Below are 26238 nucleotides of genomic sequence, written 5' to 3'. Positions count from 1 at the left end.
CAGTTTAGGAAATCTTTTGTATATATAAGAGTTGTAACATTATGATCCGCGCGCATTCTCTCTCTCTTTAGCATCACCGTTTCTTGATACTTGGCCCCAATATGACCGCCGATTCAACCGTCGCACACGAGAATAGCGTTGTTACCAACGGCAACACCATCGTTTCCTCGAAGAAATCTGGCGAGAGCGACCGTCGCCGCCGCAGGAGGAAGCAGAAGAAGAACAAGGAGAATGCGGATCCGCAGCAACAGGTTTCTGAGGAGATTGTGATAGAGTATGTTCCAGAGAAGGCTGAATTTGATGATGGTTTTAACGATGAGTTTAAGGAGATCTTTGAGAAGTTCAACTTCCGGGAAACCCTTGTCTCTGAGGAAGACGGTAAGAAGGATGAGTCTGAGGATGTAAAGAAGAAGGTTAACTCAGACTCAGACGACTCGGACGAGGAAGAGCAGGATAACCACCTCAGAAAGAAAGGCATCTCTAACAAGAAGAAAAAGCTTCAACGGAGGATGAAGATTGCTGAGCTGAAGCAAGTTTCCGCTAGGCCTGATGTCGTTGAGGTCTGGGACGCTACTTCAGCAGATCCAAAGTTGTTGGTGTTCTTGAAGTCTTATCGGAATACAGTTCCTGTTCCAAGACATTGGTCCCAGAAGAGGAAATATTTGCAGGGAAAGCGTGGTATTGAGAAGCAACAACCATTTCATCTTCCTGATTTCATCGCTGCAACCGGAATCGAGAAAATTAGACAGGCTTACATTGAGAAAGAAGATGGTAAAAAGTTGAAGCAAAAGCAACGGGAGCGAATGCAACCAAAGATGGGAAAAATGGACATTGACTACCAGGTCCTCCATGATGCATTTTTCAAATACCAAACAAAGCCTAAGCAGCTGTCAGCTTTAGGCGATTTGTATTTTGAAGGGAAAGAATTTGATGAGGTTAAACTGAGGGAGATGATGAAGCCAGGGCTTTTATCACATGATTTAAAAGAAGCTCTTGGTATGCCTGAAGGCGCCCCTCCCCCTTGGCTAATTAATATGCAGAGATATGGTTTGAATGCCCCTATTCCACTTGGAGCTAGCTTTGGTTATCATCCTCCTGTTGATGAATCTGGGCGTCCATTGTATGGAGATGTCTTTGGTGTCAATCAACAAGATCAACCTAACTATGAGGAGGAGCCTATTGATAAGAGCAAGCACTGGGGTGATCTAGAGGAAGAGGAGGAGGAAGAAGAGGAACAAGAAGAGGAGATGGATGAAGAGGAACTAGCAGACGGCACCGAATCTGTTGATACATTGTCGAGCACTCCTACTGGTATTGAGACACCGGATGCAATTGAACTTCGTAAGGATCAGAGAAAGGAACCCGATAGGCCTCTGTACCAGGTTCTGGAAGAAAAGGGTGAGAGTGTTGCTCGTGGACCAGTGTTGGGAACCTCACACACGTACGTTTTTAAGTCTGGTACTCAAGACAAGACGGGAGCCAAAAGGGTTGATTTGCTGAGAGGGCAGAAGACAGACAGAGTGGATATCAGTTTACAGCCAGAAGAGCTGGATGCTATGGAAAATGTTTTACCTGCCAAGTATGAGGAGGCAAGAGAAGAGGAGAAATTGCGCAATAAGCCAGTGGACTTGAGTGACATGGTCGTGGAGCACGTGCAGCAGAACACTAGGAAGAGGAAAATGCATGATAAGGAAGGGAAGAAGAAGAAAGATTTCAAATTCTGAGGTAGCTAAGGAGATATATGGAAGAGACACGAAAGGATTCTGGATTCTGGACATGAGAGAAAACAGAGATTCATGTTCTATCAGATATATACAAAATGTAATGAATCTAGTTTCAGTTCCAACTGTCAAAAATTTACAGTAGAAATAGATGACTTAAAATGTCAAATGTTTATTACTCAGCCATGTTACTAAACGGATGACTTGATCATTAAGAAACAAGTTCCTTCTTTATTATTATATAAACTACATAGATCGTCGGGCTTAAACTCTTTATAATATAAAAACAAACATTACATTTGATGCTCGGTTAAGCAGAGTCATGAAAAGGTTACTTATTCTCCTATCATTCACAACTCTTTCCTTGATTCCGACTCGATCTTTGACTCAATCGTGACTTTCTCAAGGAGCTTGGAGAGACACTTGGCAGATTGTTTCTCATGCCGTCCCAAATTGTGTCCATAGTCTACATAGTACAGTCCAGAACTCGTCTTGTATCCCTCTTCCCACTCTAGTCCATCCACAAGTGACCACACAAAGTAACCTTTAACATTAACCTTGTCCTCGCTGCATACGCAAAAAAAAGTTATATCACCAAATCCTCCAACTAGAGAGTCAGAAACAGAGTCTTTTTGGAACCGTGAAATGTAACTCACCAGACTGCTCCGAGTAAAGCCATGAGATGTCTCATATGATAATACTTCCTGTTACTATCACTGAGTGCATCAGGAAGTACATCTTTCTCTTCAAGCGTCTCCTTATACCCTGCAAATGCAATGAACTTTTTTTCTTGCTTAGGAGGTCTGAGTGAGATTTTAAGCAGAGAGTAACAAGGCCAATGACTTACCGTTTCCAGTGACTATGATTTCTGGGTCATTATAGTTCTCTTTGATGTATTTCAAAACTTTTCTTAGCCCGTCTGCGCAAACTGGATACTTTGCACTTGCCGGCTGAAGCATTACATAAGAAAGAGACTTAGGAAAAGCTCAAATCGTTTAAAACAAAGATAAATATTGTGTCAATGACAATATCCATACCTGAGAACCAATCTTGAACCCATCTGAGTTACTTGCTGCAAGTAATCGAAAAAAGATTAGAGAGGAAGATAAGTATTATCACAGAAATAAGAAACTGTAATGGTTAGAAGTTAGAACATACAATGTAACTGCAAGCCCAAATCAGCTTCCCAACTCTGTTTCTCTGGATCAACATTGTCCACATGAGCAACAAACGCAGAAGTGAAGTAATTGATACCAACAAAATCGTAAGAACCCTTCAGTTTCTCCTTCTGCTCAGGCGTAAACGATGGTAATCGAGCACCAACAATATCTTTCATGATCTGAGGGTAGTCTCCATGTGTTATTGGTTCCATATGCCTGCAAGCAAATAGCAAGACTCCACACTCAGAACGCTAAGCTAACAAGAGTGCTTAAACAATATTTCTTGAAGACTACTCACCAGCCTAGAGTGAAGTCCATTGCTCTCTTCACTATCTCCTCTGGAGCATTTGAGCTGGATTTCTTATCATAAGGCTCGAACCACATTGGACTTTGAACAATTCCAATCTTCCCACCTTTGCACTATTTATATTGAAATCCATAGGTTAGATCAACCAAAATTAAATTCAAACGCATATAATATATATAGGTTCTAAAGATTATACCTTTCCACATTTCCTGAATTCTTCCACAGCTTCGGCATGAGCCAACAGCAGATTGTGACTAACGGTGTAAACTTCATGTCCAGACTTGCCAGCAACACACTTCTCATTGACATATTTAGAACATCTTCCTGGTGCTTTCTCTCCAGTCTCATATCCACCACGACTAAATTCATAAGGCTCGTTTATAGTAACCCAATGCTTCACTCTGTCACCATATTCGTTGAAGGCAAACTTCGCAAATTCCCGGAAGTCCTCCCTATATACAAGTTTCAGAAGATATTAAGTGACTGCAAAAAGATGGGAAAGAACTGATATGAAACAGATCAGTGCTTGGCTTAACAGACTTACAAAATATGGTCGCTCAAGAAACCACCATATTCATCTTCGAGAGCCTGAGGTACATCCCATTGAAACAATGTAACCATAGGCTTTACACCTGCAAAACTCAATCACGAGTGCGATTTTAAGCAACGTATGTAAGGAAAAAAGGAAATTTGATATGAAATGATAACGTGACAGAAGGTATAGTAACCATTTGCAGTGAGCTCGTTGATAAGATTATTGTAGAATTTAACTCCAGCTTCATTCACTCCCTTGTCCTTTTTCCCATCTGATAGTTTTCAAGAAGCAACAAAGTTAATAGAGAAGTGCAACAAATTGCAAGAGAATCATTAACCAAAGAAATTGATTTTGTCTTACGGGGAAATATCCTTGACCAAGAAATAGAGAACCTAAAGGCATCCATGTTCAGTTTTTTCAATAGTTGAACATCTTCCTGCAACATTTTCAAAAAGGTAGATAAGATTAGATAAAGCTTTGCTAAGTTACACACTTAAGCTCATCTTCAGGGAGAAGGGACTGCTCGTAGAACAGATATATACCTTATACTGATGATAGAAATCAACTCCCAGCCTGCCATCAAGGTTATTGTTCCTATCTGCATATTTAAATAACATGCTCATGACCAGATTGAGTTCTAAAATCATAACAAGTGACTCGATTTGATAATCTTCTGACTAGTTAGAAGAAGAGGGAAAAAAACCTGAATGTTTAAGAGTAAACGAGTCCCAAATGCTTGAACCTCGGCCTCCTTCTTCTGGTGCACCTTCATGCTATACAAGCAAAATTTAGAAACAAAGTTTGATCAGAATCATGAAACTGAAGCATCAAGAGAGGGCTGACTATAAACCCTTGACAAAGAAACAATCTTTAGGCCTAAATCATTAAAGCAAGAGACTTGAAATTGACGAATGTGGTCAACACAGCTTCAGTTTCTTAACCTTAGACGAAAATTCATGACAAGTAAACTGTCTTTAAAATAGATAAAGGATAAAACTTTCAAGTTTTCCCCTTTCACTAAAGTCTTAAAGATACCAAATTTGATTACACTTAAACAGGATTTGGGATTTTAAACTTCGTTTATCGTACTTACGAAGCTACTAGAGCTGATTATATATATATATATATATATATATATATGAAAAAAAATCCTGATTAACTGGGAACAATTCAATCACTAGAGAGTGTATGTATATCCGGCAACGAGCGATTAAAGCTCGCCGGAATAAAAAAAAGTTCAGTTAGTTAACCGGAGGAATGAGCAATGTTATGACTTGTAAATCCAAAATTAGACATACCTGGAAAGCAGAAGTGGCAGCACCGAACAAGAAACCATCGGGAAAGCTTCCTCGACCAAACGTGGAACTCTCAGGACACACTGATCCACCATTGACGGTGATCGGAGAAGCAATCACGGCGGCGAGAAGTAAACCCAGAAAGAGAATAGCTTTGAATGCCATAGTATTTTTAAATGCTTAACGTGCTCATCGTGTTCCATTATTTATAGTCTCTCGAGAGAGAGAGAGAGAGAGAGAGAGATCACAAACAAGAATTTTTAAAAAGATTATTTTTTTGTTTCATCGATACTTCGAGACGAAGATTAAAAGCAAGGTGAGTGCGACATGTGTGAGTGTGACATCTAAAAAAATATATTATCTTAGATATCTAACCATTTAATTTCGATATCTTAGCTTAGCCTTGTCTTGTTAGCTAATTGATAATTTGGGTAGAAGAAAGAAACAACGTTAAGGTTCCACTAATCAAATTGTGAAGTAAAATAAATATAAATTTATTTGAAAAAGAGTTTATTTACCTTTTAAATGGATTATTTTTACAATGTAAAAAGGGTTTATTTTCATGAAAATAAAATAAAGAGTGATGACTTTTTTTAAAAAAATTGTATGTTTTGCATTTACAAATTGCTTGTTTTTTCTTTTAACTATTTATAACAGTTATTTGGACCGACATAAGATTAAGAAATATATTTGTCATTCTTTATTTTTTTTTATTTTTAAAAACAAATATTTGTCTAAATAAAAAGAGACATTTAAAAAAAAAGAAAAAACCAAAAAAATACGCCATCTATTTTTATTTGGAAGTTTAACACCTGATTTAATTTCAATTGTCCTTAAAAACCATTGTTTAATTTTTTAAAGAAGATCGATGCTTACGACTTAATGAGTGTTAACCACGTGGGTTAATCTTCTAACCATGATTACGATTCCGTTATTAGATTTAACACTCGTTAAGTCGTAAGCATCGATCTTCCTTAAAAAATTAAACGATGGTTATTAAGGACAATTGAAATTAAACCAGATATTAATCTTCCAATTTAATAACTACAGGTATTAAACTTCCAAAAAAAAATAGATGGCGTATTTTTCGGGTTTTTTTCATTTTCAAAAATACTCCCTTTCCCATGTCCCTTTTTTTAATACCTCTTCATGTTGACCATTTTTAAAACTATCCCTCTTTATGTACAAAATAACCAAATTACCCTTTCTTTTAATGACAACAAAGAATGTACAGTCACCAAAATCAAAACAAAATTTCCGCTAAAAATAAAAAATTCCCGCCAAAAATTATTTTTTTTTCCGCCAAAACATATTTTTCCCACCAAATTTTTGAAATTTATACATTTTAAAAACCTTGTAAACGCTTTAAAAAACCTAAGAACCTTATAAAAACCTTGTAAAAACGTTTACAAGGTGTTTAAAACCTTTTAAAAACTTTTTTAAATTTTTTTTGAAAACTTTTTAAAAACCTTATAAAAACCTTGTAAAAGCGTTTAAAGTGTTTAAAAACATTTTAAAAACCTTGTAAAGTCGTTTAAAAACCTTTTAAAACCTTTTAACTTTTAAAACTCTTTTAAAAATCTTATAAAATCGTTTACAAGGTGTTTAAAAGGTTTTATAAGGTTTAAAACCTTTTAAACACCTTGTAAACTTTTTTTGGCGAAAAATTTTGTCGAAATTTTTTATCAAAATATTTTGGCGGGAAATTTTTTTAGCGAGAAAATATATCGGAAATTTTTTTAGCAGAAAAATTTATTTTTTTATTGAATAAAATATTTTTTTATTTAAAAGTAAAATAGTCATTAAAAATTAAAAGAGAGTAAAAAAAATGGCTGGACGATATTTTTGAAAAAGAATATATAAAAAGTGTATTTTTAACAAATTATAATTGGTTCTTTTATCCGATTCGTCACCTTCTATATCTGTTTTTTTTTGTTTTTTTGTTTTTTTGTTTTTTTGTTTTGATAAAAATAATAATAATACACAACAGAAACCTAATCCCTTAAACCTCGCCGGCGACGAAACAATGGCACTATCGTCTCCTTCGTTCCGTCTTCTTCTTCCTCAGAATCCGTTCTGTATTGTGAACTCAAAACTACACCGTTTCAGTTCTTCGAAACCCTCACTCTTTGCCTTTAACCGTGAATCTTTCTCGGTCAGAACTCCGATATCTTCTTCCTTCGTCGTCGGCGCTATCTCCGAGAAATCCTCGACCGGTACGAAATCGAAATCCAAAACCAAACGTAAACCTCATCCTCCTCCTCCACCTGTCACTACTACTGTTGTAGCTGAAGATGAAATCAAAGAGTCAGACATTGACGAGTCAGAAACAGTCAACATTGCCGAAGATGTCACTCAAGTAAGTTCAAAAAAGATTCTTTTTTTCTTACTAAGCTAATGAGTTCTTATGAAAAAGATTAGATTTTGTGATAAAGTTTGATAATTTAGAAGTTCGATTTGTGGTTTGTGTAGTTGATTGGAAGCACACCAATGGTGTATCTCAATAGAGTCACTGATGGATGTTTAGCTGACATTGCTGCAAAGCTTGAATCAATGGAGCCCTGTAGAAGCGTCAAGGATAGGTTAGAATTGATTCTTTCGTCCTCTCTATATTCAATCTTGTGTATTGAAACATTCTTAGATTAAAGTTTGACTTTATACTTGACTCCTTAACTGCAGGATTGGTCTGAGCATGATCAACGAGGCAGAAGACAGCGGAGCTATAAGTCCTAGGAAGGTGATTGCAATTCTTGTTTTTTTTTTTGTTATTTTGATGTTCTGTGTTGCAACATTGTAGATTTGCTAATTGGATAGTATCATCAAAGCAGACTGTGTTAGTAGAACCAACAACCGGAAACACTGGCCTCGGGATTGCTTTTGTGGCTGCAGCTAAAGGTTACAAGCTTATAGTGACAATGCCTGCTTCTATAAATGTTGAAAGAAGGATGCTTTTACGTGCACTGGGAGCAGAGATTGTGCTTACGAATCCAGAGAAGGGTCTCAAAGGAGCAGTGGATAAGGCCAAAGAGATTGTTCACAAGACAAAGAACGCATATATGTTTCAGCAATTCGACAATCCAGCTAATACAAAGGTAAAGAACTTACCAGGCTTTTACTCTTTTGTTTGAGATTCTTTGTTGTGTGGCCTAACCTGATAAGATGTTTTTGTTTGGTAAGATCCACTTTGAAACTACAGGACCAGAAATCTGGGAAGATACCATGGGTAATGTTGATATATTCGTTGCCGGGATTGCTACTGGTGGTACTGTAACTGGTACTGGAAGTTTCTTAAAGATGATGAACAAGGATATTAAGGTAGTTGGTGTTGAACCATCAGAAAGAAGTGTCATCTCTGGAGACAATCCTGGTAAGGAGCAATTTTAAGGCTTCATCTCTTCAAAAATCAATACTTTTTTTAATTGGTTTTTTCTTACAAAACTCTACTACATGATTTTTTTCAGGTTACTTGCCAGGAATCTTGGATGTTAAATTACTTGATGAAGTGTTTAAGGTAAGCATTGCTTGCACATCATAATCAACAATTTAAACGATACATCTATTGAAACAACATAACAAAACATTGTGTCGAGAAACACAATAGGTTAGCAACGGGGAAGCGATTGAGATGGCCAGGAGACTAGCTTTAGAGGAAGGATTGCTGGTATATATACAAACCAAACCTCTTCTTGTGTTCTCGCGTTTATCCTATACATAACATTGTGTTAATACTTTTTGCGGAATCTATATACGTGTTAGGTTGGGATTTCATCTGGAGCCGCTGCAGTAGCAGCAATCAGCTTGGCTAAAAGAGCAGAGAATGCTGGAAAACTTATCACGGTGAGAAAGCACAAGATTTTATTTTTCTAGTTAATCACAGTTGGTGGTTCTTTTTAGCTCTTAATAGACTTTGTGGAAAAAACAGGTTCTGTTTCCGAGCCATGGCGAGCGGTATATCACAACAGCTCTGTTTAGTTCCATCCACAAAGAGATCCAAGAGATGAGATATTAGTAGCAGCAATTAGAAAATCCCCCTCAAGTTTGGTTCTTTGGGAGATTGTAAACAACAATTCTCTCTCTGCAATATCGAAAAGAGAGGTAAAAAATCAAAGTTTGTTTTTTTCTCTTCTTCTTCTTGACTCTAAAGTTCAACTTCTTGCTGCGGTAATCTTACAAGCTAACACCTCTACAGGTTTTGAGAATGCCGTGAGGTCAGAGCTCACACATAAATTGAGAGATAAAAATGTCTCGAGATCAAACAGTTGTTTCAAAGATTTTGTGAATGTATATAAAATTAGAGACATTGTTGCCCTATTCTTCTTCTTCTTCTCACTCATATGTCACAAAAGTGTATGGTTGGATAGATATAAATTTACTCATCTAAACCCTAAAACTGATTTGAATCGAGATCTCCAAGATTGGAGAACTCACCGAGCTACGAAATCGATCGGTAAACAAGTATGTGTGCCTTATGTGGTGGTGAAAAAAAGGGTAGAATTCAAAAATTTTGCCTTTGATGATAAACAAAAAGTATACTAGTTCTTATAAGTTAGGGAACAAACAAATAAATTAGTATGTGACTATGATGTCTACTTGTGGGCTGATGGTCCAAATGGCCCATCTTAACCTAAGATCCATTTCTCAAGTCGAATAAAAATAGTCAAAATAATTGGTGGCAAAAAAAAAGAGAGCTCTATTGAACATTTATTTTCCAAAAAGTGAGACACTAGCTCATTCGAAGGGGACAAGACTTCTTACACATGGAAGATACTGGATCAAAATGTGAACACGTGTTTCTTACTATCTCCGTGTCTGTATAACGTGGCGTCTTTGCAGGTCCCCACACCTTTGTACACCTTTGTCAAACTCGGCATGTTTGACTCTTTGACTTGAGAGGTTGGCAATTGGCATGATGGTTTTAATCCTCACATGTCACGCAACGTAGCATGTTCGGAACCCTCAGGCTCAGGTGGTTTGAAAAGAACTAGCTACTAGGCTACTAGCTAGCTAGACGCCTTAGACTAATAGACAAAAATAATAAAAATAAGTTTTCACGTTTTTTTAACTGTTTTCGGAGCAAAAGAAATAACTATTGATCGAACGGTGTTTACAACAAACACATATCATTTGAACGGTCTACATTGCATGCCGTACGAACAAATGAGATGGACATGGTTGGACCACAAAATAAAATTGGATCTCCCAACCCAAGAAAAGAAGAATAATTAACATTATGAATTTTCAATATTAATGTGAATTTTTTTTTATTTCAGGGGGTTAGAGATTCGGTGCATACGGTTAGTATATATATATATATATAGTGTATTTTTATTAAGAAGAATAATTTTTTTTTTGACATTAATTTTGTGTTTATCTAAAAACTAATACAGCTAGAGAACTACAAATTCAAGTTCTTCATCCCTTTCATACATGAATATATATATAAACAAACCACAAACATAGGTTTATTTATTCTACATATTAATTCGTTAAACCTACACGTGTTTTCTATGTATGGATGCGTATATTATAAGATATCAAAACGTTTCGGTTCCATTCTGACATATTTTCCTTAAAAAAAGAAACAGGTAACTTTCATTTTATCATTTTCTGTTTGTTGATTTCGCCGACCTCTCTGTCTGTAGCTCTTCTTCTTTGGTCGTTTTCGCTTTCAGTCTTTTCACTTGAACGAAGGTAACTACTAATCACTCTATACTTCATAGATTCGGTAGTTATTATATACAACAAAATTGCATGTGTGTGTATGTATATATGATTTATTATGTTTTGATGAATCTACATTACTAGCTAGCTCGTTTCTTGATCAATAAATTTCTCCTGGCTGACGTAGTCATTTTCTTCAATCATAAAGAGACTGGCAGAAATTTAAAATTCTGTTTGGAATTGTACAAAAAAATTAACTTTAAACATTTTCGAAAGATTATAAGTTTATTTTATTTTATTTTAAAGTGTATTTTCTTTTCTTTTTGTGAATGAAAATTTCAGATTAGAGTTATAAACGGAAGAACAAAAGAACAATTTGAAATGAGTACTGACGGAGAAATGGAGGAGAGGCTACTACGTGTTGGATCAGATGTTAAGGGTCAGAGCAATGACAGGGAGAGTCTCTACCTGAAGACGAAGTTTTGGAGTGAAGTGAATAAATTATGGAGAATAGCATTACCTTCTTCTTTGTTCCGAATGACCTCGTTTGGGAGCATCATTGTGGCTCAAGCCTTCATCGGTCACTCCTCTGAGTTGGGTCTAGCCGCGTACGCTCTCCTCCAAAGCACATTCATCCGCTTTCTCTACGGTTTAATGGTATTAAAAACTCCTAATCTCGATTTAGTTTGATTTTTTTGTGTGGGAACAATGAGTCCATTAATTAAAGTGGAAATAGTCTTTTTTAGTCTTTTGTGGTGTTAATATATATAGGCTGGTATGTCAAGTGCAACGGAGACATTGTGTGGGCAAGCATACGGTGCAGAACAATACCACACAATGGGGATATATCTACAACGTTCATGGATCGTGGACATGGCCGTGACCACTTTATTCCTACCCTTTATTGTCTTTGCAGGTCCCATTCTCCGTCTATTAGGCCAGAACGTTGAGATCACAAAGACCATTGACGAGATCTATCCTTGGATGATCCCTTATGTCTATAGCTTGATTTTCACTATGACTATACAAATGTACCTCCAAGCACAGATGAGGAACGCTATCGTAGGCTTTCTCTCAACATTGTCCTTGGCTATTGACCTCCTAGTCACATGGTTGTGCGTGAGTGTTATGGAAATGGGGATTGGTGGTGCTCTCCTCGGGCTTAATGTGAGCTCGTGGGCGATGGTATTGGCCGAGTTTGTGTACATTTTTGGTGGGTGGTGTCCGTTTACTTGGACCGGCTTTAGTACTGCTGCTTTTGTTGACCTAATTCCTATGCTCAAGCTCTCTGTTTCTTCAGGCATCATGATCTGGTAAATTAATTACATATTTTTGGCATTTTTTAACAACTTGAATACTATAATTTCCAAGGCTTGAAGTAAGATTCCAATGGAGTAATTATATTATTTTTTGGTATAAATTTATGTTATTTCGTTTAGCATTAAGTTATGTTACAATGTTATACTTTTGTTCTCTAACAATCTATTTTTTTCTTCACAATTTTTGTTCAGCTTAGAGTATTGGTACATGAGCATCCTTGTCTTAATGGCTGGGTACACAAAAGATGCGAAAATAGCAATCTCTGCTTTCTCAATATGGTAAAAGTCAAAAAACCTTCCTATTCATTGCATACATTAGTTAGCCTAAATTTCAAAAAAGGCTTGTCTAAAAAATAAATAAAATTCAATCATCTTGAAAATTTTGCAGCCAATACATATATACATGGGAACTCAACATATGCCTTGGCTTCTTGGGTGCAGCTTGGTAATACTCTGTCATAACTATAACACGTTTCAGTTTTGAAATATTTATGCATTGATTAAAATAACAAATAATGTCTCTTCTATACAAATGTACTCGTAGCGTCCGGGTGGCTAACGAGCTGGGGAAAGGAGATGCAAATGCAGTGAGGTTTTCAATAAAAGGGATACTCACAGTATCAATATTGATGGGAGTGATATTCTCAGCTCTGTGCTTAGCTTTTTGTGGTCAGTTATCCTATTTGTTTTCGAATAGCGCTGAGGTTTCGGGTGCAGTGAGTGATTTATCAGTGATCCTTGCCGTTTCAATCTTACTCAATAGCATACAACCTATACTATCAGGTCACACATCTCTATACCTTCTTATATCTACTTGTGAACCATGTATGGTTTATAGGAAGGGATCCTACTTACTTTAGAAGTGAATCAAATTGTAATAGACTGTGCAAATGGTTGAAATATAAACAGGGGTAGCTGTTGGAGCAGGGATGCAAAGTATAGTGGCAGTTGTGAACTTAGCTTCGTATTATGCAGTTGGTGTTCCTTTGGGTCTTCTCCTTACTTATGTTTTCCATCTTGGTGTTAAGGTACTAATTCCTTTTTTCTTTCAAATATCTTTACATGTTTAATAATTCATTCATTTTTAAGACGTTAACTACTAATGCATACATGTTTGAATTGTAGGGACTATGGTCTGGAATGTTGGCTGGAATTGCGATCCAAACAGTGATATTGTGCTATATCATTTACAAAACTGACTGGGAATTAGAGGTAAAAAGCAAATTGAATTTAGTTCTTCCTTGAAACAATGAACTTCTTGTCAAAGTAACATAGTCAAAAACATTATTATTATTTATATATTTACAGGTTAAAAGAACAAGTGAGCGCATGAAAGTGTGGAGCCTGAAGCCATCTAATGAAGAGTCGAATCCCATCATAAAAGAAGAAGGTGAGAGAGTATGTTTCGATGAAGTTTTTCCCTTTCTAATACCATGTCTACGTACGTATAGACAAGGCTGTCTATATGTCATACGTACGTACTAACTAAACTTTGACTACAAAATATTAGATGATTCGCAAAGTTGTTGGGAACCTTTCAAAATTCGGTGTTTTTCTTGGTTTTGGTAAGTATATTATTTGTTCGATATCAGTGTGAAAGGTTTTATTTTTTAGTCGTTAGCGATGTGAATGTGTGGCGATATATAAAAAGATGCGAAAACAAATTGAACAGGAACAAATTAAATTAAACTACTGGATTGCAAATATATAAAAAACATTCACATCCGTCACATTCCACCTCCGCATGCTTCATCATGTACAAGCCAGATAATTTGTTTTATTACCCTCCACATTCTTTGTCCTTAAAAAAAAAAATAGATCCACCTAAACATCCACATACACATTCATCTAATTTATGCATCCACATGCTAAATATTCATCTAATTTATAATCCACATCCTAAACATTCATCTACAATACAAGCATGCAAATCCATCTAATTCATCTAATTCATCCAAGCACATCCACATCCTAAACATTCATGTAATTTATACAAGCATCCACATCCTAAACATTCATCTACTATACAAGAGTACAAATCCACATCCTAAACATTCATCGACAAGCATACATATCCACGTACATCCTACACTTTCATCTAATTTATACAAGCAACCACATCCTAAACATTCATCTAATCTATACAAACATACATCCACATCCTACACATTTATCTAATCTATACAAGCATACGTCAGACACCATGCCTACACATCTTTTACCATGCACACATACATACGTCACACATCCATCTAAATCATCACTTAAATATTACAAGCATTTGGTCACACACACCCAATACTCAACCAAAACATATGGCACGTTCGCAAGATTCTCTGTTCCTTAACGTGTCTCCATCATTTCTCCGCCTGCACTTCTCAAAGGATCTTGAATGTGAGGGATCGGATCGGACCACTTGTCCCATTTCGGCCTTTTCTCTACACAATCCTTTTGCATTTGTGTTCTTCATAAACATCTGCAAAACGAGATCAATATTACAATCCCTTCAGAAAAATTTAACGAATTATACACGTCTCATTAAATCCAAAAATGAAAATCTTATGCCAAAAAAAAAAGAAGTAACACATTCAGACTTGCTAACGAACGCCCATTCTTAATTCTTTTTTTTAGAAGAAATACTAAGATAACAAGAAATGTCAAAAATAAATATTCTATCTACATATAATAAACATGAAGAAGCAGAGCATAATTTAAATATAAGTTCGAAGTGACAAAAATAAAACAATTCTACCAAAATTAACTAACCATGAGAGCTTCAACCAAAAAGGAAAAAAAAAATAAACGGAGCCAGAGATTTAGATTTTCACTTTAAAACTCAATTCCTATAAAAATAAATGCAAGATGTAGGAAACATTGCCGTTTAAAAAAGAAAAAGGTTAAAGGACCAAAGGCGTGGTGTTACCTTGTAGGGTGATGACTCTGAGTCTCTATGGTAGTCGGTCGGGGAATGAGGAGATCAGAGAGATAAGCTTGAGTTGTTGGTAGAAGAACATATATCAAAAGGTTTTTTTTCTAACAACAGAGAGTATTATTTGGACATTTGAGAAATGAAAAATTTGAGAATAAGAAAGAACCTCTTGATGTCTGAACGAAGGAAGACGTAGGTGTCTGTCCTCTATATATAGAGATGATTTCCAACGGTCACATAAGTTACCGTTCGGCTGAATAAAAAGAAAAGATTAATAAAAATGTTACTGTTATGTAACGTTCGAATTTATTACTTTCTACAACGTTCCCACTGATGTTACCGTTAGGCTGAATAAAAAGAAAAGATTAACGAAAGAAAGTTACTGTTTGGTAACGTTCAAATTTACTATTTTCTACAACGTTCCCACTGATGTTACGGTGGCCACATAGACTAGAATCTTTTATGCGCATTGCGTGTGCGCGTGATTGCCACCTCTCTGACTGAATTGATCGGGTAATTATTAGTTTAGCGCGTGGAAATCATTTTTTTTAATTACATCTATTGTATTTTGATTTTGGTTCTCTCTATACGAAACTTCAAAATTCAAATTCAAAAATCAAATAGAGTAGAGATTAGAAGAGTAAATACAGAATGATGGATCAAAACGAAAGTGAAAAGAAAAAAATCGAATGCAATTTCTAGTTTGTAAACCCTACTCCTAATATGCTGACATTGTTATATTCCTCGAGTAAAAAAATGTATTTGCCGAGCAATTTCACTAAAATTAATGATGATGATTTTATTGCACTGAATTTTTCTCAAATTATTTATTTAAATACAAGTCATACAGATAGACAAATTATAGGAAAAAATGAAAGTAAGAAAATATAATTAGTAATGTATTTATTTGTACAAAAGATTGAAAGCAGGCAAGTCTCTGATGCTTGAAACATCATCCAGTGCCAGCTCACGTTCCAATTGTGCCCTCGTCGATTTCAGGACGTCCTGCACCCAACACATTAATTTCCGGTTAACACATAACCGACACGAAAATATTATTCATAACCAAAAAAAAAGCTTGGTTCATGTGTAAGACATTTTTATACATTAAATTCCATGTAAGAAGCTCGTTTGGCAAGCCATTGTGCATCCATCATTTGGAAAGCTATACAGTAAAGATTGTCGAATGCCATTTCGTCTTCTTCCAGAAATGCCATGAACCTTATCCCGGCTACTGTTGATGGTTTACCTGTCAAAAAACAAACACACAAACACATTTTGAAAATAGGAAATATGAAAGCTTTGATCAGTTTTTTTCTAAGCTGCTTTCTTTGTTTTCACCTGATTGAAGATCTAACATTTGTGCCAACATGAATGAGATATTGATGCCAGCCACCGCAAAAGGATATTCCCATTCGGCTCTTGTTCCATCTTGTTTGTGTAACAATCTCTGGAAAGATTCCTGTCATAACGAAATCACTATATCTTGTTAGGATCATAGCGAGTCAGAAGAGATAATCCCCCTATGTATAAATTCATTTTTATGAAGGGGCATGATAAAATTCAAAGATATGTAGATGTGAACTAAAGATGGCATCACAAACCGGATAGGTCTTTGCAAAGAATATTAGATTCTCCAGAGATATATATCCTCCACCTCTACAAAAAAAAAAAAAAAAGACCAGTTATCAGTAAACTGTCTAGAGAGAGATTAGGAAGATTTGCATGACCAAAGCATTGTGTACCGAAAATCTGTTGAAGGGTCTGTTCCTTGCCAACCCATCTCCTTCCAGAGTTCAGATTTAAGAGGTGGTAGTTCCCTCTGTGGATAAGCTAGCCTCCACAGTTGTCTAAGAGCATCCTGTGAATCATGACATCACTTCAATTTCGACAAAACATTGCGTATACGGAACTAACATAGAGATAATCAAGCAAACAGAGAGAGAGTCCATGAGAACACTTACTTGATGCTCCATTCGAGATCCATCAAATGGGATTTCAATTCTTCGCTTAATGTTTCTCAGCCTTTCTTCCTAATAAAATGTAATAGAATACGGTACAGTGATCACAAATTGATAGTGACAATGGACCATTGATAACTGGAAACAAAATTTTGAAGGAACAACAAAACCAAGCAGTTGAGAAACAGAGAGACCATAAGAGAAAGTCATCACTTTACTACGTAGGCTTCTAATAAGCACATACAAAAGTAAGAGACTTAGAGGCACCAAGCGGAAACACACTCTGATAACTTCTCTAAATTCTTTTATCTATTTGTCTTCCAGAGTTACCATTCTTCTTCCAAATACAAGCCAATAAAGTATTTTTTAGTCTTGCAAACGAGACAGTGTAGATACAGTGACACAAGCAGGCTTACACAAACTCCTAAAGGTACCTCAACAATGCTAAGAACAGAACCTAATGTGAGAATGTGAGCTTCAGCGAGATATGGTATAGGCTGATAAATTATAGTCCTCTTGAACATATCCTTTGGTATCTAATGTTCAAAAGATAAGGTAGATCCTGTGAACTACCTGTAACATACTAAGAGGCGGTGGCAAAAGCCTCCCACCAGCACCTGTTTGACCAAATGTAGGCAGAAAAAGAAACCTCCCAAAAAGTGAGCCAGATCCAAAGACAATTTTGGCTGCAAAACCAAGAAACAAGTTGTAATGGGATAATGTCCCTTTTTAAACAATGAAGTAGTGATGGTAACAAGAAAACAAAAGCCATACCTATCCACTGAGCCCATTGTGCAATCAACTGAGAAAAGATCAACGTCCAGTGCACTTGCTGTCTCTTCCGTTCTTCTTCCCAAATATCCTCCAGAGTACGTTCCTAATAGACACACAACAAATAATTAATAATACATAAGAAGGGTTCTTCTTCTCATCTCTATTTAAAAACAAACACACAATGAAGCACTAACCTCATTGTACCCATCTCTACTATTATCAGTACTACTATTTCCTAACAAAGGTTCACTTAAAGTATCAGAGTCAGTTGCATCATAACGTTCATACTTCCTCCCATCTACATCCCCATGATGAAGCCGCCTTCTCAGAGTGGCAGATGCCATCTTGTAAAACAACATATACAAGCGAATAAGCCCCTGCAAAATAATAATACCAGAGATATAATCAATCAAACAAACAAAACAAAAATTGAAAATTTGAGACTGTGCATAATGCAGCAGAAAGATCAAAATCAAGAGCTTTTCATTTTGCCCAGTCTTACAATCTTTTGGCACACTAGACCCTAAAATCTATACAAGATCGCAGAACAGATCCATGCAAAGAGAAATCAATTAGACAAAACCAACCCTAACACAAGCTTCATCGGAAATGAAAACAAACATAGAATATTTTTCAACCTAACAAATTACAAACCGATGCATCTGCGTTAAAGTCACACCAACCATTGAATCGTTTGTGAAAAAATAATAATTGAGAACATCAAACAGAGCTCCACCACAACAAACCCTAATTGGGTGATGAACGAATAGACTCAGACACAAATCAGGATCGCATCTAAAGTCCCCAAATTTCTCAGATTCGTCTCTTTTTAACACCAAATCACAAGGAAACATTACAAAATCCAAAAAACTAAGACAAGTTATAAACAAGACACAAATTTATCGAATTGGGTTTGATCGATTCTCTTACAAGGGAACGTGATCTGAGAGTGAACAAAAAAAGAAAGATGAGAGCTTTGCCTTCGAGAGAAAGCTAAGAATAAGCTCACGAAATCTGAAACCCAAAGGAAACTGTCGCCGCCAAATCTCTCGATTAATTAATCCATCTCTCTCTCTCTCTCTCTCTCTCTCTCTCTCTCTCTTACAACGTTACTTAATCTAAAAAGCTTTAACTAATTTTTATATTTCTCTTTTGTTGGTCAACGACGTGTACGCAATGGTTAGATTATACGACCTGGTTTACATTTCTGGTTTAGACATTTTTAAAGTAAGTGGGCCCATTACTTCTACCGGTTTGATCAGCTTCCTCCAAGAGATCTAATCCAATCTGTTAACATCTACGACCCGGTTTACGATTCTGGTTTTGACATTTATGAATTAAGTGGGCCGGTTGTAAATTACCTTATACCCGACCCGGTCTGACCCGACTCGAAGGGATCCAGATTCATCCATCTCTCAGTTTCCTCCACCAACAGATCTAATCCAATTTGCGAATTCATCTAAAAAACCCTAAACCCTTTCCGGTTCCGGCGACGAAACAATGACGATTCACGCCGCAGTAATCCAGAAGCTTTTGAACACAGGATCACATCTCGGCCGTCGAGCCGCCGAGCATCATTTCAAGCAATACGCTTACGGGACGCGTAACGGGATGACCATTATCGACTCAGACAAAACCCTCATTTGCCTCCGTAGCGCCGCTCATTTCGTAGCTAACCTCGCTCACATGAGAGGTAACATCTTCTTCGTCAACACGAACCCTCTTTTCGACGAGATCATCGAGCTCACTTCTCGCAAGATCCAAGGCGATTCGTATAATCACAACCGTGCGATGAACCTGTGGAAGATGGGTGGGTTCTTGACTAACAGTTACAGTCCTAAGAAGTTTCGATCTAGGCATAAAAAGCTTTGCTTTGGTCCTACTACTATGCCTGATTGTGTTGTTGTGTTTGATACTGAGAGGAAGAGCTCGGTGATACTTGAAGCGTCGAAGCTTCAGATTCCTGTTGTTGCGATTGTGGATCCGAATGTGCCGTTGGAGTTCTTTGAGAAGATTACGTATCCTGTGCCGGCTCGTGACTCTGTCAAGTTTGTGTATTTGTTCTGTAATGTGATTACCAAGTGCTTTGTGGCTGAACAGATGAAGTTGGGGATTAAAGATGGGAGCAATGAAGATTTGATGAAGGAGTTAGCTGCTTGATTTGGATATTTGCAACCAAAAAGTATGAAACTTTGTAGTTGTTTTTCAGAGTCTGGAATAATTGTTCTTCAAAATTGTGGTTTCTACACCTTTGAAACTCTGGGTGTTTTTACTCATGGATGATAATTCACCTGTCTTTTCCTTATGCAACTCATTGTTGGAAATGCTTAGACATTGTAATCGTTCGCAAGGTTTTGGAATGACCCATTTACATGTCAAGCTTTGAACAGTGTCTAGTAAAGTTTGAATGTATCTTCTGACAATTCTCTGGTCTTTGCTGAATTTTAATTGAGTTTATGTCATGTTCTTGTTCTTGTTCTTGATTTTTCTGGGAGATTGCTGGTGAGGCTGGTCATATCTCTTGATGTTGTATTATCCTTTTCAAGTTTCACGATCTCGAGGTTCCTCTACTTTTCTCTCCCTCTCTCTCTCTTTGGTTGTCGCTTGTATAACATTATGATCTACGGAATGGTAGGTAGTTCTCCACTTTCTGATAATATGGGTCTTGAGTCATACCATACCAGCTTGCTTGATGAACATAGTTGAAAGTTTGTATGTGGTGATCCCCCTAAAGATATTCACTTTTGCTTTTCAGATTTCAGATTTTGTGATATATTTCATCTCCTTCAATTGTCTAATCCAAAAGATGTAATCTTTATATCTAGTTGTGGCTTGTTGTTCTGGTTAAAATAATTTTACTTCTGGTTTATTAATGTCGTAAAAGTTGCTTTGCTTAGAGTCTTCACATTGTATATAATTTGTTCTCCATCAATCCCCCTGTCAATGTTTGGTCTGTTTTACTCTCTGATTTTGCCTGTCTTTGCTACAGCTCCTATGTTTTAGTACCCTATGTCTGTGAGATGATAAGTTTTACCAACGATTGAATCGTTTATAAAAGAACATAAATAAACAGAATCCGTTGCTCATCCAAACTGTCATAGCTAACTCTCAGCACTTCCATGACATCATTAGTAGGGAAACTTCAAGCCTAGCAAAGTGTACCCTCCCATACTTTCTCAGCCTCTATGGTAAACGAGTCTAAAACTCTTAGGGCTAGTGGAAGACCACACAGAAGATGGGGTGCGAATGTTCTTAAGATCTGTGAAACGCACGGAAACGTCAATTTCCCAGAGAGCTGATGGAGAAGAAGATTTCATCACTGTGGACGAGAAAAACTCAACAGAAAGTTAAAGACTTTCCCTTTTCCTCTGCTTTAAAGAACTTAAAAAACTTGAAAGTTCAAAACTTTTTGGGTGTCACAAGATATCTCAAACGTCGCCGCGTGGCAGAGTCAAAGGTCAAACCTTTTTTCTCCCAAAAACTTTCCTAAATTCTCCAAAATTTACACACAATTGTATACTTACTAACTACGAAGGAGAAGGAGAGAAAAAGAAACTAGAATTGGGGAAGAAGATGTCTTCCGTTGCAGCTATGGTTTTCAGGAGATGCAGATCGCTTCTAGCTCCTGTGTCCAGCTCAGCCTCTTATGTGCTTTCTTCTTCGAGAGGTGTAGTAAGCACAGCTGGATCTACCAAGAAACCGGCGACCAAGCCTAAGCCTAAGCCTAAGGCGAAATCAGACTCTCCGGCGAAGAAGACACCGAGGTCTACTGGAATCTTCAAGGTGACTCCTGTGTCTCCAGCTCTCGCTCAGTTCCTTGGTATCGGTGAAACTACACGTACCGACGCCATCAAAGAGATTTGGACCTACATCAAGTCCCACGATCTTCAGGTTCCTCTTCTCTTCTCCCTCTCTTTGCTTTTGTTACATAATCTACGAAACGGTAGCTAGATTTTTCCACTCCCTTATGATATGGGTCTTGACTTATATGTAGCTAGACGAGAGTTGCCGGAAAAAGATTGGTTTTTTTCTGGTCTCTTGAGTCATATAAACTACTTGATGAACTTAGTTGAGAAGCTGGATGTGGTGACCACCCAAAAAAAAAATTCACTTTTGTTTTCAGATTTCAGATTTGTGATCTTTTTCATCTTCTTCAATTGTCTAATCCAAAAGGTTTATGCTTTTGTCTCTGAGAGTGCGACTTGTTGTTCTGGTTAATGTAGATTACTTTTGGAGTCTATGGTTTACTAATGTTGTAGAAGTTGATTTGCTTAGAGTCTTCACATTCTATCTAATTTGGTCCCCTTGATTTTTCCTCATGTGCCTGTTTTACTTTAGCCTCTGGTTTTGCCTATGCTATGTTTTATCCTGTCTGCAAGATGATTTGGTTTCTTCAAGTCTCCAAAACAACGTTCTCTTTTGGCATTAAGAATCTAGAAAGCAACCAGATACACCAATCTCTATCAAGATAAAGTGCAGTTGGATTGAGACGTTCTAGTATCAAGTTAGGGAATACTATTTATTGTACTTTCTTAACATTTTGGTGTTGGTTTTTTGGTTGCAGAACCCAGCTGACAAGAGGGAGATATTCTGCGATGAGACATTGAAGCTAATCTTTGAAGGGAAAGACAAAGTTGGGTTTCTGGAGATTTCAAAACTCTTGTCCCCTCACTTTGTGAAGACTGCTTGACAAAATAACTAGCTTATAAGCTTGGAAACTCCTGATTTGGGTTTTGAGTAACCTCTTTGGAGTGATCTTATGTTGTGAATGTTGTCAATAACTTTTTAACTCTTTTTCGTTCCCTGTTCTCAAACATGAGTTTGACTAATGAAGAAATGTTTTGGTATAAGGTCTAAACTCTTAAATAAGATGCTCGAAAGATTTGCAAACTTTGGAAAAAAACAGAGTCACTGCAAAAGAGTAATTAAACAATTTAAATCACAAGCTTATTTTATTATTTATCCAGCAATTTATTACCATCATTTTGAATGAATAAATTTAAAATTTTACTAGCATATATACACACCAGTCGTTAAAGAAAGAAGAAAGTTTTGAATCCACAAAAGAGACAAGTACAGAGTAACTTTTGCAGATATACACAAAACCATCCTCATAGATTATATAGGGTATTATTATGTACATATATGTCTTGCATCTTTGATAATAAATTGAAATCAGATGATTCATTGTATCTTCTTCTCCTCCTGATAACAAAATGGTTTTAACTTAGGAGCTATCATAAGTTCTTGGGATTGATTCGTCTTCGGCAAAATACCTACCCTAGTTTGGAAACTCCTGATATTGGTTTTGAGTAACCTCTTTCGAGTGATCTTATGTTGTGAATGTTTAACTCTTTTTCGTTCCCTGTTCTCAAACATGGTTTAACTAATGAAGAAATGTTTTGGCATAAGGTCTAAACTCTTAAGATGGTTTTAACTTAGATCTAATACGCATGGTGCTGCTCGAAAGATTTGCAAAATTTGGAAAAAACAGAGTCACTGCAAAAGAGTAATTAAACAATTTACTTACACAGCAAGCTATTACCATGATTTTGAATGAATAAATTTACAATTTTCCTAGCATATATACACAACAGTCGTTAAAGAAAGAAGAAAGTTTTGAATCCACAAAAGAGACAAGAACCAGAGTAACTTTTGCAGATATATACACAAAACCATCCTCATAGATTATAGGGTATATTATTATGTATATTTGTCTTGCATCTTTATTATTTTGTATGATCCAAAATTTTAGATCTTGAAGGATGTTGGTTAGTTGTCGGTGTCTAGTCCGGTCATGATCGCCGCTGGCTTAATTTACACCCCGGTTTATCACTACTTGGAGATCTAGTGAAAGATAATAATCCTTTGCCATCATATTTTTCACTAGTCATAAAAATGAAACTTTTACACATGGGAAAAAGTATGATTAGTAACAAAATTAGGAAAATGACAAAACCACAACGATTGTAGTTCCATTTTGACTTTTAGAACAAAATTATTATTTTTAAACTGTAAAGATTACATTTGAATTATAAAAATGTTAGTAAAATCAGTAACTAAGTAAACATTTTATTATCTTTTTTTGTAGTTTATTTCATAGATCTTAAATAAAATAGAACTCTAAAATTTGTGAAACAAACTAGAATTTATATGATATTTAATAAATGTCGATTCAAATCATACTTAAAAATAAATAAATTACATGTTTGTTTTGATTTGTAGCTGGGCAAATAAACTATATTATATGATATATGTAATTAAGTATATTTAGACTTTTCTGATTTTGTGTCTTTTCTGATATTATAGTTTTAATATATTTAAAGAAATTATAAATTATTTTTATTTCATATTTTTATAATATAAATTTTAAAATTATTAATAAATAATATGTGCCCCATACCAATTTGTTTTCTACACGAGAAGTCTGATGATCAAACTAACACCGCCTTTGTTTCTTAGGTTCCCATCATGATCCACTCGAAAAAATGCGCATTAAATGGCAAATCTGCTGAAAGTTTGATAAAGGCTGGAGAATGCACATATGACGAAGGTGGTTACTTCGTTGTTGATGGCGTGGAAAAGGTGATCGTTGTCCAAGAGAAAATGGCCTCAAATCGAATATGAATCATGTGGCATAAGCCTTTTGAAAGCTCGAACTTCCTTTAAGACAATTTTAATTTTTGTACTTTTTAACACTATTTCAAAATATGTCAAATTAGTTTTTTATGATTTTTTGTTTGTTTTAGGTTTGAATTCTTTATTTTACATTTAATATATAATTTTGAAGAGGTGTAGGTTTAGTATTTAAAGATTAGGCTTATAATTTAGTCATTTGAAAATAGACAACAAAAGTGAGGGTGTTTGTTTGGCAAAAAAAATAAAATTAATGAGAGTATTTTTGCAAAATAGTATAAAATAAAATGTACTTTTGTAAATGCCTCTATATTATTTTGTAAAATTATATATATATCTCTTATTAGTCAATTCTCAATCTTAAAAAATAAAATATTGTAAAATACTCATTCTATATAGTAAAAAAAAAACTGTTTGATAAAAATTAATATCTTCAAATATACTTCCATTAATTAAATATCATTAAGGCTTTTTTCTAATTAAAAATTAAAATTTTACGACAATTCTGAGGACATGTGTTAAAACAAAATTTGGAACCCCAAACGGATTTAAGTTATGATAACAGTTAAATTGCAGCCTTTTTTTAGAAAATGTCTGTAGTATAGTGGTAGTAGACTTTGCTTAGAGAGTACGCTAACCTGGTTCGACACTTTGTGGTAACATTTTTTTTTGTTCTTTTGTTATTTTAATATTTACAACAGTTTTTTTTTTTTAGAATACTTCTAGTCTCTAGACCGTACTTTTACTAACTACTCTCTGACACAAGCCAAGCCACACTAGTAGCCACTCTACTACCCATTGGAACTCCACTACACGACACTCTTAACTCTAACAACGCTAACACACTCGGCCCTTAACTTGGACTTAACTAACAAGTTACAATAACATAACTTTTTACTTGGGACTTAACTAACAAGTTACAAACACAACATAACTTTTTACAAACGATTTAAGACTGGGCGATGAAAAGGGCGATTTGGTTTCTCCTCTCGTGGTTGAACTTTGTCTCCACGGAGACGGTTACCGATGGTTTCGTCGACGTTGAGGGGCTTTACCCACTCTGTGATCATACGACGGTTATCTGCACGAAGTGGATTTCCGTTCGTGATGCTCATTTGGCGGTTGGAAAGAAGGATTTGTTCTATAAATACCGAACTATGGATCTGCAATTTCTCCATCTATGTTTCTCGATTCCTTTATTCACCGATGATGAACCAAAGGTTATAAACAGATCCGTGCCTACGTTATGAAATAAGAAAATCTCGCCTATGGCATCACATATTTTTTAACAACTTTAGGAAGCTACATATGTAAATAATGGTTATGACTGCACCAGCATATATGTATTAATATTATATTGAATTAGTTAAGTTAGAGAGACTAATACAAAGTAAATAGTATAACCCGTAATCTAGGAAATTCCTAAGTATGTACAAGACATCTCCCCACTCATAACGTATATATTAATCGGTATTTCTTTGTTCATCTTCATCCAATTTTCTTAATTATTTTTATATATTAGATAAAACATTTTGTACATCAGTTCAACTATAACTATACATATTATATGATCAACCCAATTTTTATATTTCATTTGTTTTCATACTTTTTTCTTATTTGTTGATAATTGCTTTTGTTTATGGAACAGTAAACTTCTACTTAAAATTTTATATATTTATTACAAATATTTAAACACTAATATATATAATAATAATAATAATATTTGTTATATATTATTGATATATCAAACCATTTTTTGCCTATGGCATTACCTTGGCACGGCTCTGGTTATAAACAAAATTATAGGGTCAGAAGGCTCCTCGGCTGTGAGTATGCGATTATAAAGACGGGAGAACTTGTTGGCCGGTTTTGTTCCAAACTTGAGATAAGTTAGGGCTAGGGAGATAAAAACACGTGGGTTTTAACTTTTAAAAGGTAAA

At 35.7% G+C, this 26238-nt stretch overlaps 7 protein-coding genes and 1 long non-coding RNA gene across 12 annotated transcripts; 5 read left to right on the top strand and 3 right to left on the bottom strand.

Annotated features, from left to right (window-relative positions):
• Positions 1 to 101: 101 nt before the first annotated feature.
• Positions 102 to 1758, top strand: LOC104788857 (uncharacterized). The gene has a single exon (XM_087451376.1). The coding sequence runs from the start codon at positions 102 to 104 to the stop codon at positions 1722 to 1724; it is 1623 nt and encodes a 540-aa protein (XP_087307502.1). The 3' UTR covers positions 1725 to 1758.
• Positions 1759 to 1909: 151 nt separating this feature from the next.
• On the bottom strand, positions 1910 to 5313 carry LOC104788754 (putative inactive beta-glucosidase 25). Its single transcript, XM_010514570.3, has 13 exons — positions 5022 to 5313; positions 4427 to 4496; positions 4266 to 4321; positions 4084 to 4159; positions 3917 to 3994; positions 3733 to 3820; positions 3385 to 3640; positions 3180 to 3301; positions 2880 to 3097; positions 2759 to 2793; positions 2569 to 2671; positions 2378 to 2486; positions 1910 to 2288 (listed from the first exon to the last, which is right to left on the bottom strand). Exons 1-13 carry the CDS (start codon positions 5181 to 5183, stop codon positions 2072 to 2074), a joined length of 1590 nt encoding a protein of 529 aa, XP_010512872.2. The 5' UTR covers positions 5184 to 5313; the 3' UTR covers positions 1910 to 2071.
• Positions 5314 to 6932: 1619 nt separating this feature from the next.
• LOC104788662 (S-sulfo-L-cysteine synthase (O-acetyl-L-serine-dependent), chloroplastic) lies at positions 6933 to 9408 on the top strand. Its single transcript, XM_010514471.3, has 10 exons — positions 6933 to 7377; positions 7491 to 7600; positions 7698 to 7755; positions 7847 to 8110; positions 8196 to 8385; positions 8480 to 8529; positions 8620 to 8679; positions 8775 to 8855; positions 8941 to 9113; positions 9208 to 9408. The coding sequence occupies exons 1-9, from the start codon at positions 7045 to 7047 to the stop codon at positions 9025 to 9027; spliced, it is 1233 nt and encodes a 410-aa protein (XP_010512773.2). The 5' UTR covers positions 6933 to 7044; the 3' UTR covers positions 9028 to 9113; positions 9208 to 9408.
• A 940-nt stretch (positions 9409 to 10348) lies between these two features.
• LOC104788591 (protein DETOXIFICATION 24-like) lies at positions 10349 to 13584 on the top strand. Its single transcript, XM_087450073.1, has 9 exons — positions 10349 to 10709; positions 11022 to 11336; positions 11451 to 11992; positions 12191 to 12277; positions 12387 to 12443; positions 12543 to 12781; positions 12908 to 13026; positions 13124 to 13210; positions 13307 to 13584. Exons 2-9 carry the CDS (start codon positions 11061 to 11063, stop codon positions 13481 to 13483), a joined length of 1584 nt encoding a protein of 527 aa, XP_087306199.1. The 5' UTR covers positions 10349 to 10709; positions 11022 to 11060; the 3' UTR covers positions 13484 to 13584.
• Positions 13585 to 13947: 363 nt separating this feature from the next.
• Positions 13948 to 15112, bottom strand: LOC104788547 (uncharacterized). The gene is made up of 2 exons (XR_768381.3): positions 14922 to 15112; positions 13948 to 14474 (listed from the first exon to the last, which is right to left on the bottom strand). It is a non-coding gene; the product is annotated as an uncharacterized LOC104788547 (long non-coding RNA).
• Positions 15113 to 15700: 588 nt separating this feature from the next.
• Positions 15701 to 18837, bottom strand: LOC104788290 (uncharacterized). Of its 5 annotated transcripts, none has more exons than XM_010514130.3 (10): positions 18593 to 18837; positions 17857 to 18039; positions 17663 to 17765; positions 17462 to 17574; positions 16892 to 16960; positions 16673 to 16788; positions 16532 to 16586; positions 16269 to 16389; positions 16034 to 16176; positions 15701 to 15932 (listed from the first exon to the last, which is right to left on the bottom strand). In XM_010514130.3, exons 2-10 carry the CDS (start codon positions 18019 to 18021, stop codon positions 15831 to 15833), a joined length of 987 nt encoding a protein of 328 aa, XP_010512432.1. In that variant the 5' UTR covers positions 18022 to 18039; positions 18593 to 18837; the 3' UTR covers positions 15701 to 15830. The 5 variants fall into 5 exon arrangements, with proteins under 5 accessions (XP_010512432.1, XP_010512490.1, XP_010512560.1 ...); XM_010514188.3 differs by having other exon boundaries at positions 18643 to 18819; XM_010514258.3 differs by having other exon boundaries at positions 17857 to 18006; positions 18593 to 18816.
• Positions 18805 to 20124, top strand: LOC104788206 (small ribosomal subunit protein uS2m). Its single transcript, XM_010513952.3, has one exon. It carries the CDS (start codon positions 19163 to 19165, stop codon positions 19820 to 19822), a length of 660 nt encoding a protein of 219 aa, XP_010512254.1. The 5' UTR covers positions 18805 to 19162; the 3' UTR covers positions 19823 to 20124.
• A 954-nt stretch (positions 20125 to 21078) lies between these two features.
• Positions 21079 to 22512, top strand: LOC104788135 (upstream activation factor subunit UAF30). The gene is made up of 2 exons (XM_010513857.2): positions 21079 to 21553; positions 22227 to 22512. Exons 1-2 carry the CDS (start codon positions 21236 to 21238, stop codon positions 22350 to 22352), a joined length of 444 nt encoding a protein of 147 aa, XP_010512159.1. The 5' UTR covers positions 21079 to 21235; the 3' UTR covers positions 22353 to 22512.
• The last annotated feature ends 3726 nt before the right edge of the window (positions 22513 to 26238 follow it).

Source organism: Camelina sativa, chromosome 1 (assembly GCF_030686135.1).
Source record: "Camelina sativa cultivar CO46 ecotype springtype chromosome 1, ASM3068613v1".
NCBI classification, from domain to species: Eukaryota; Viridiplantae; Streptophyta; class Magnoliopsida; order Brassicales; family Brassicaceae; genus Camelina; species Camelina sativa.
The sequence above is the reverse complement of the archived record's forward strand: the minus strand, read 5'-3'. Positions and strand labels throughout refer to the sequence as shown.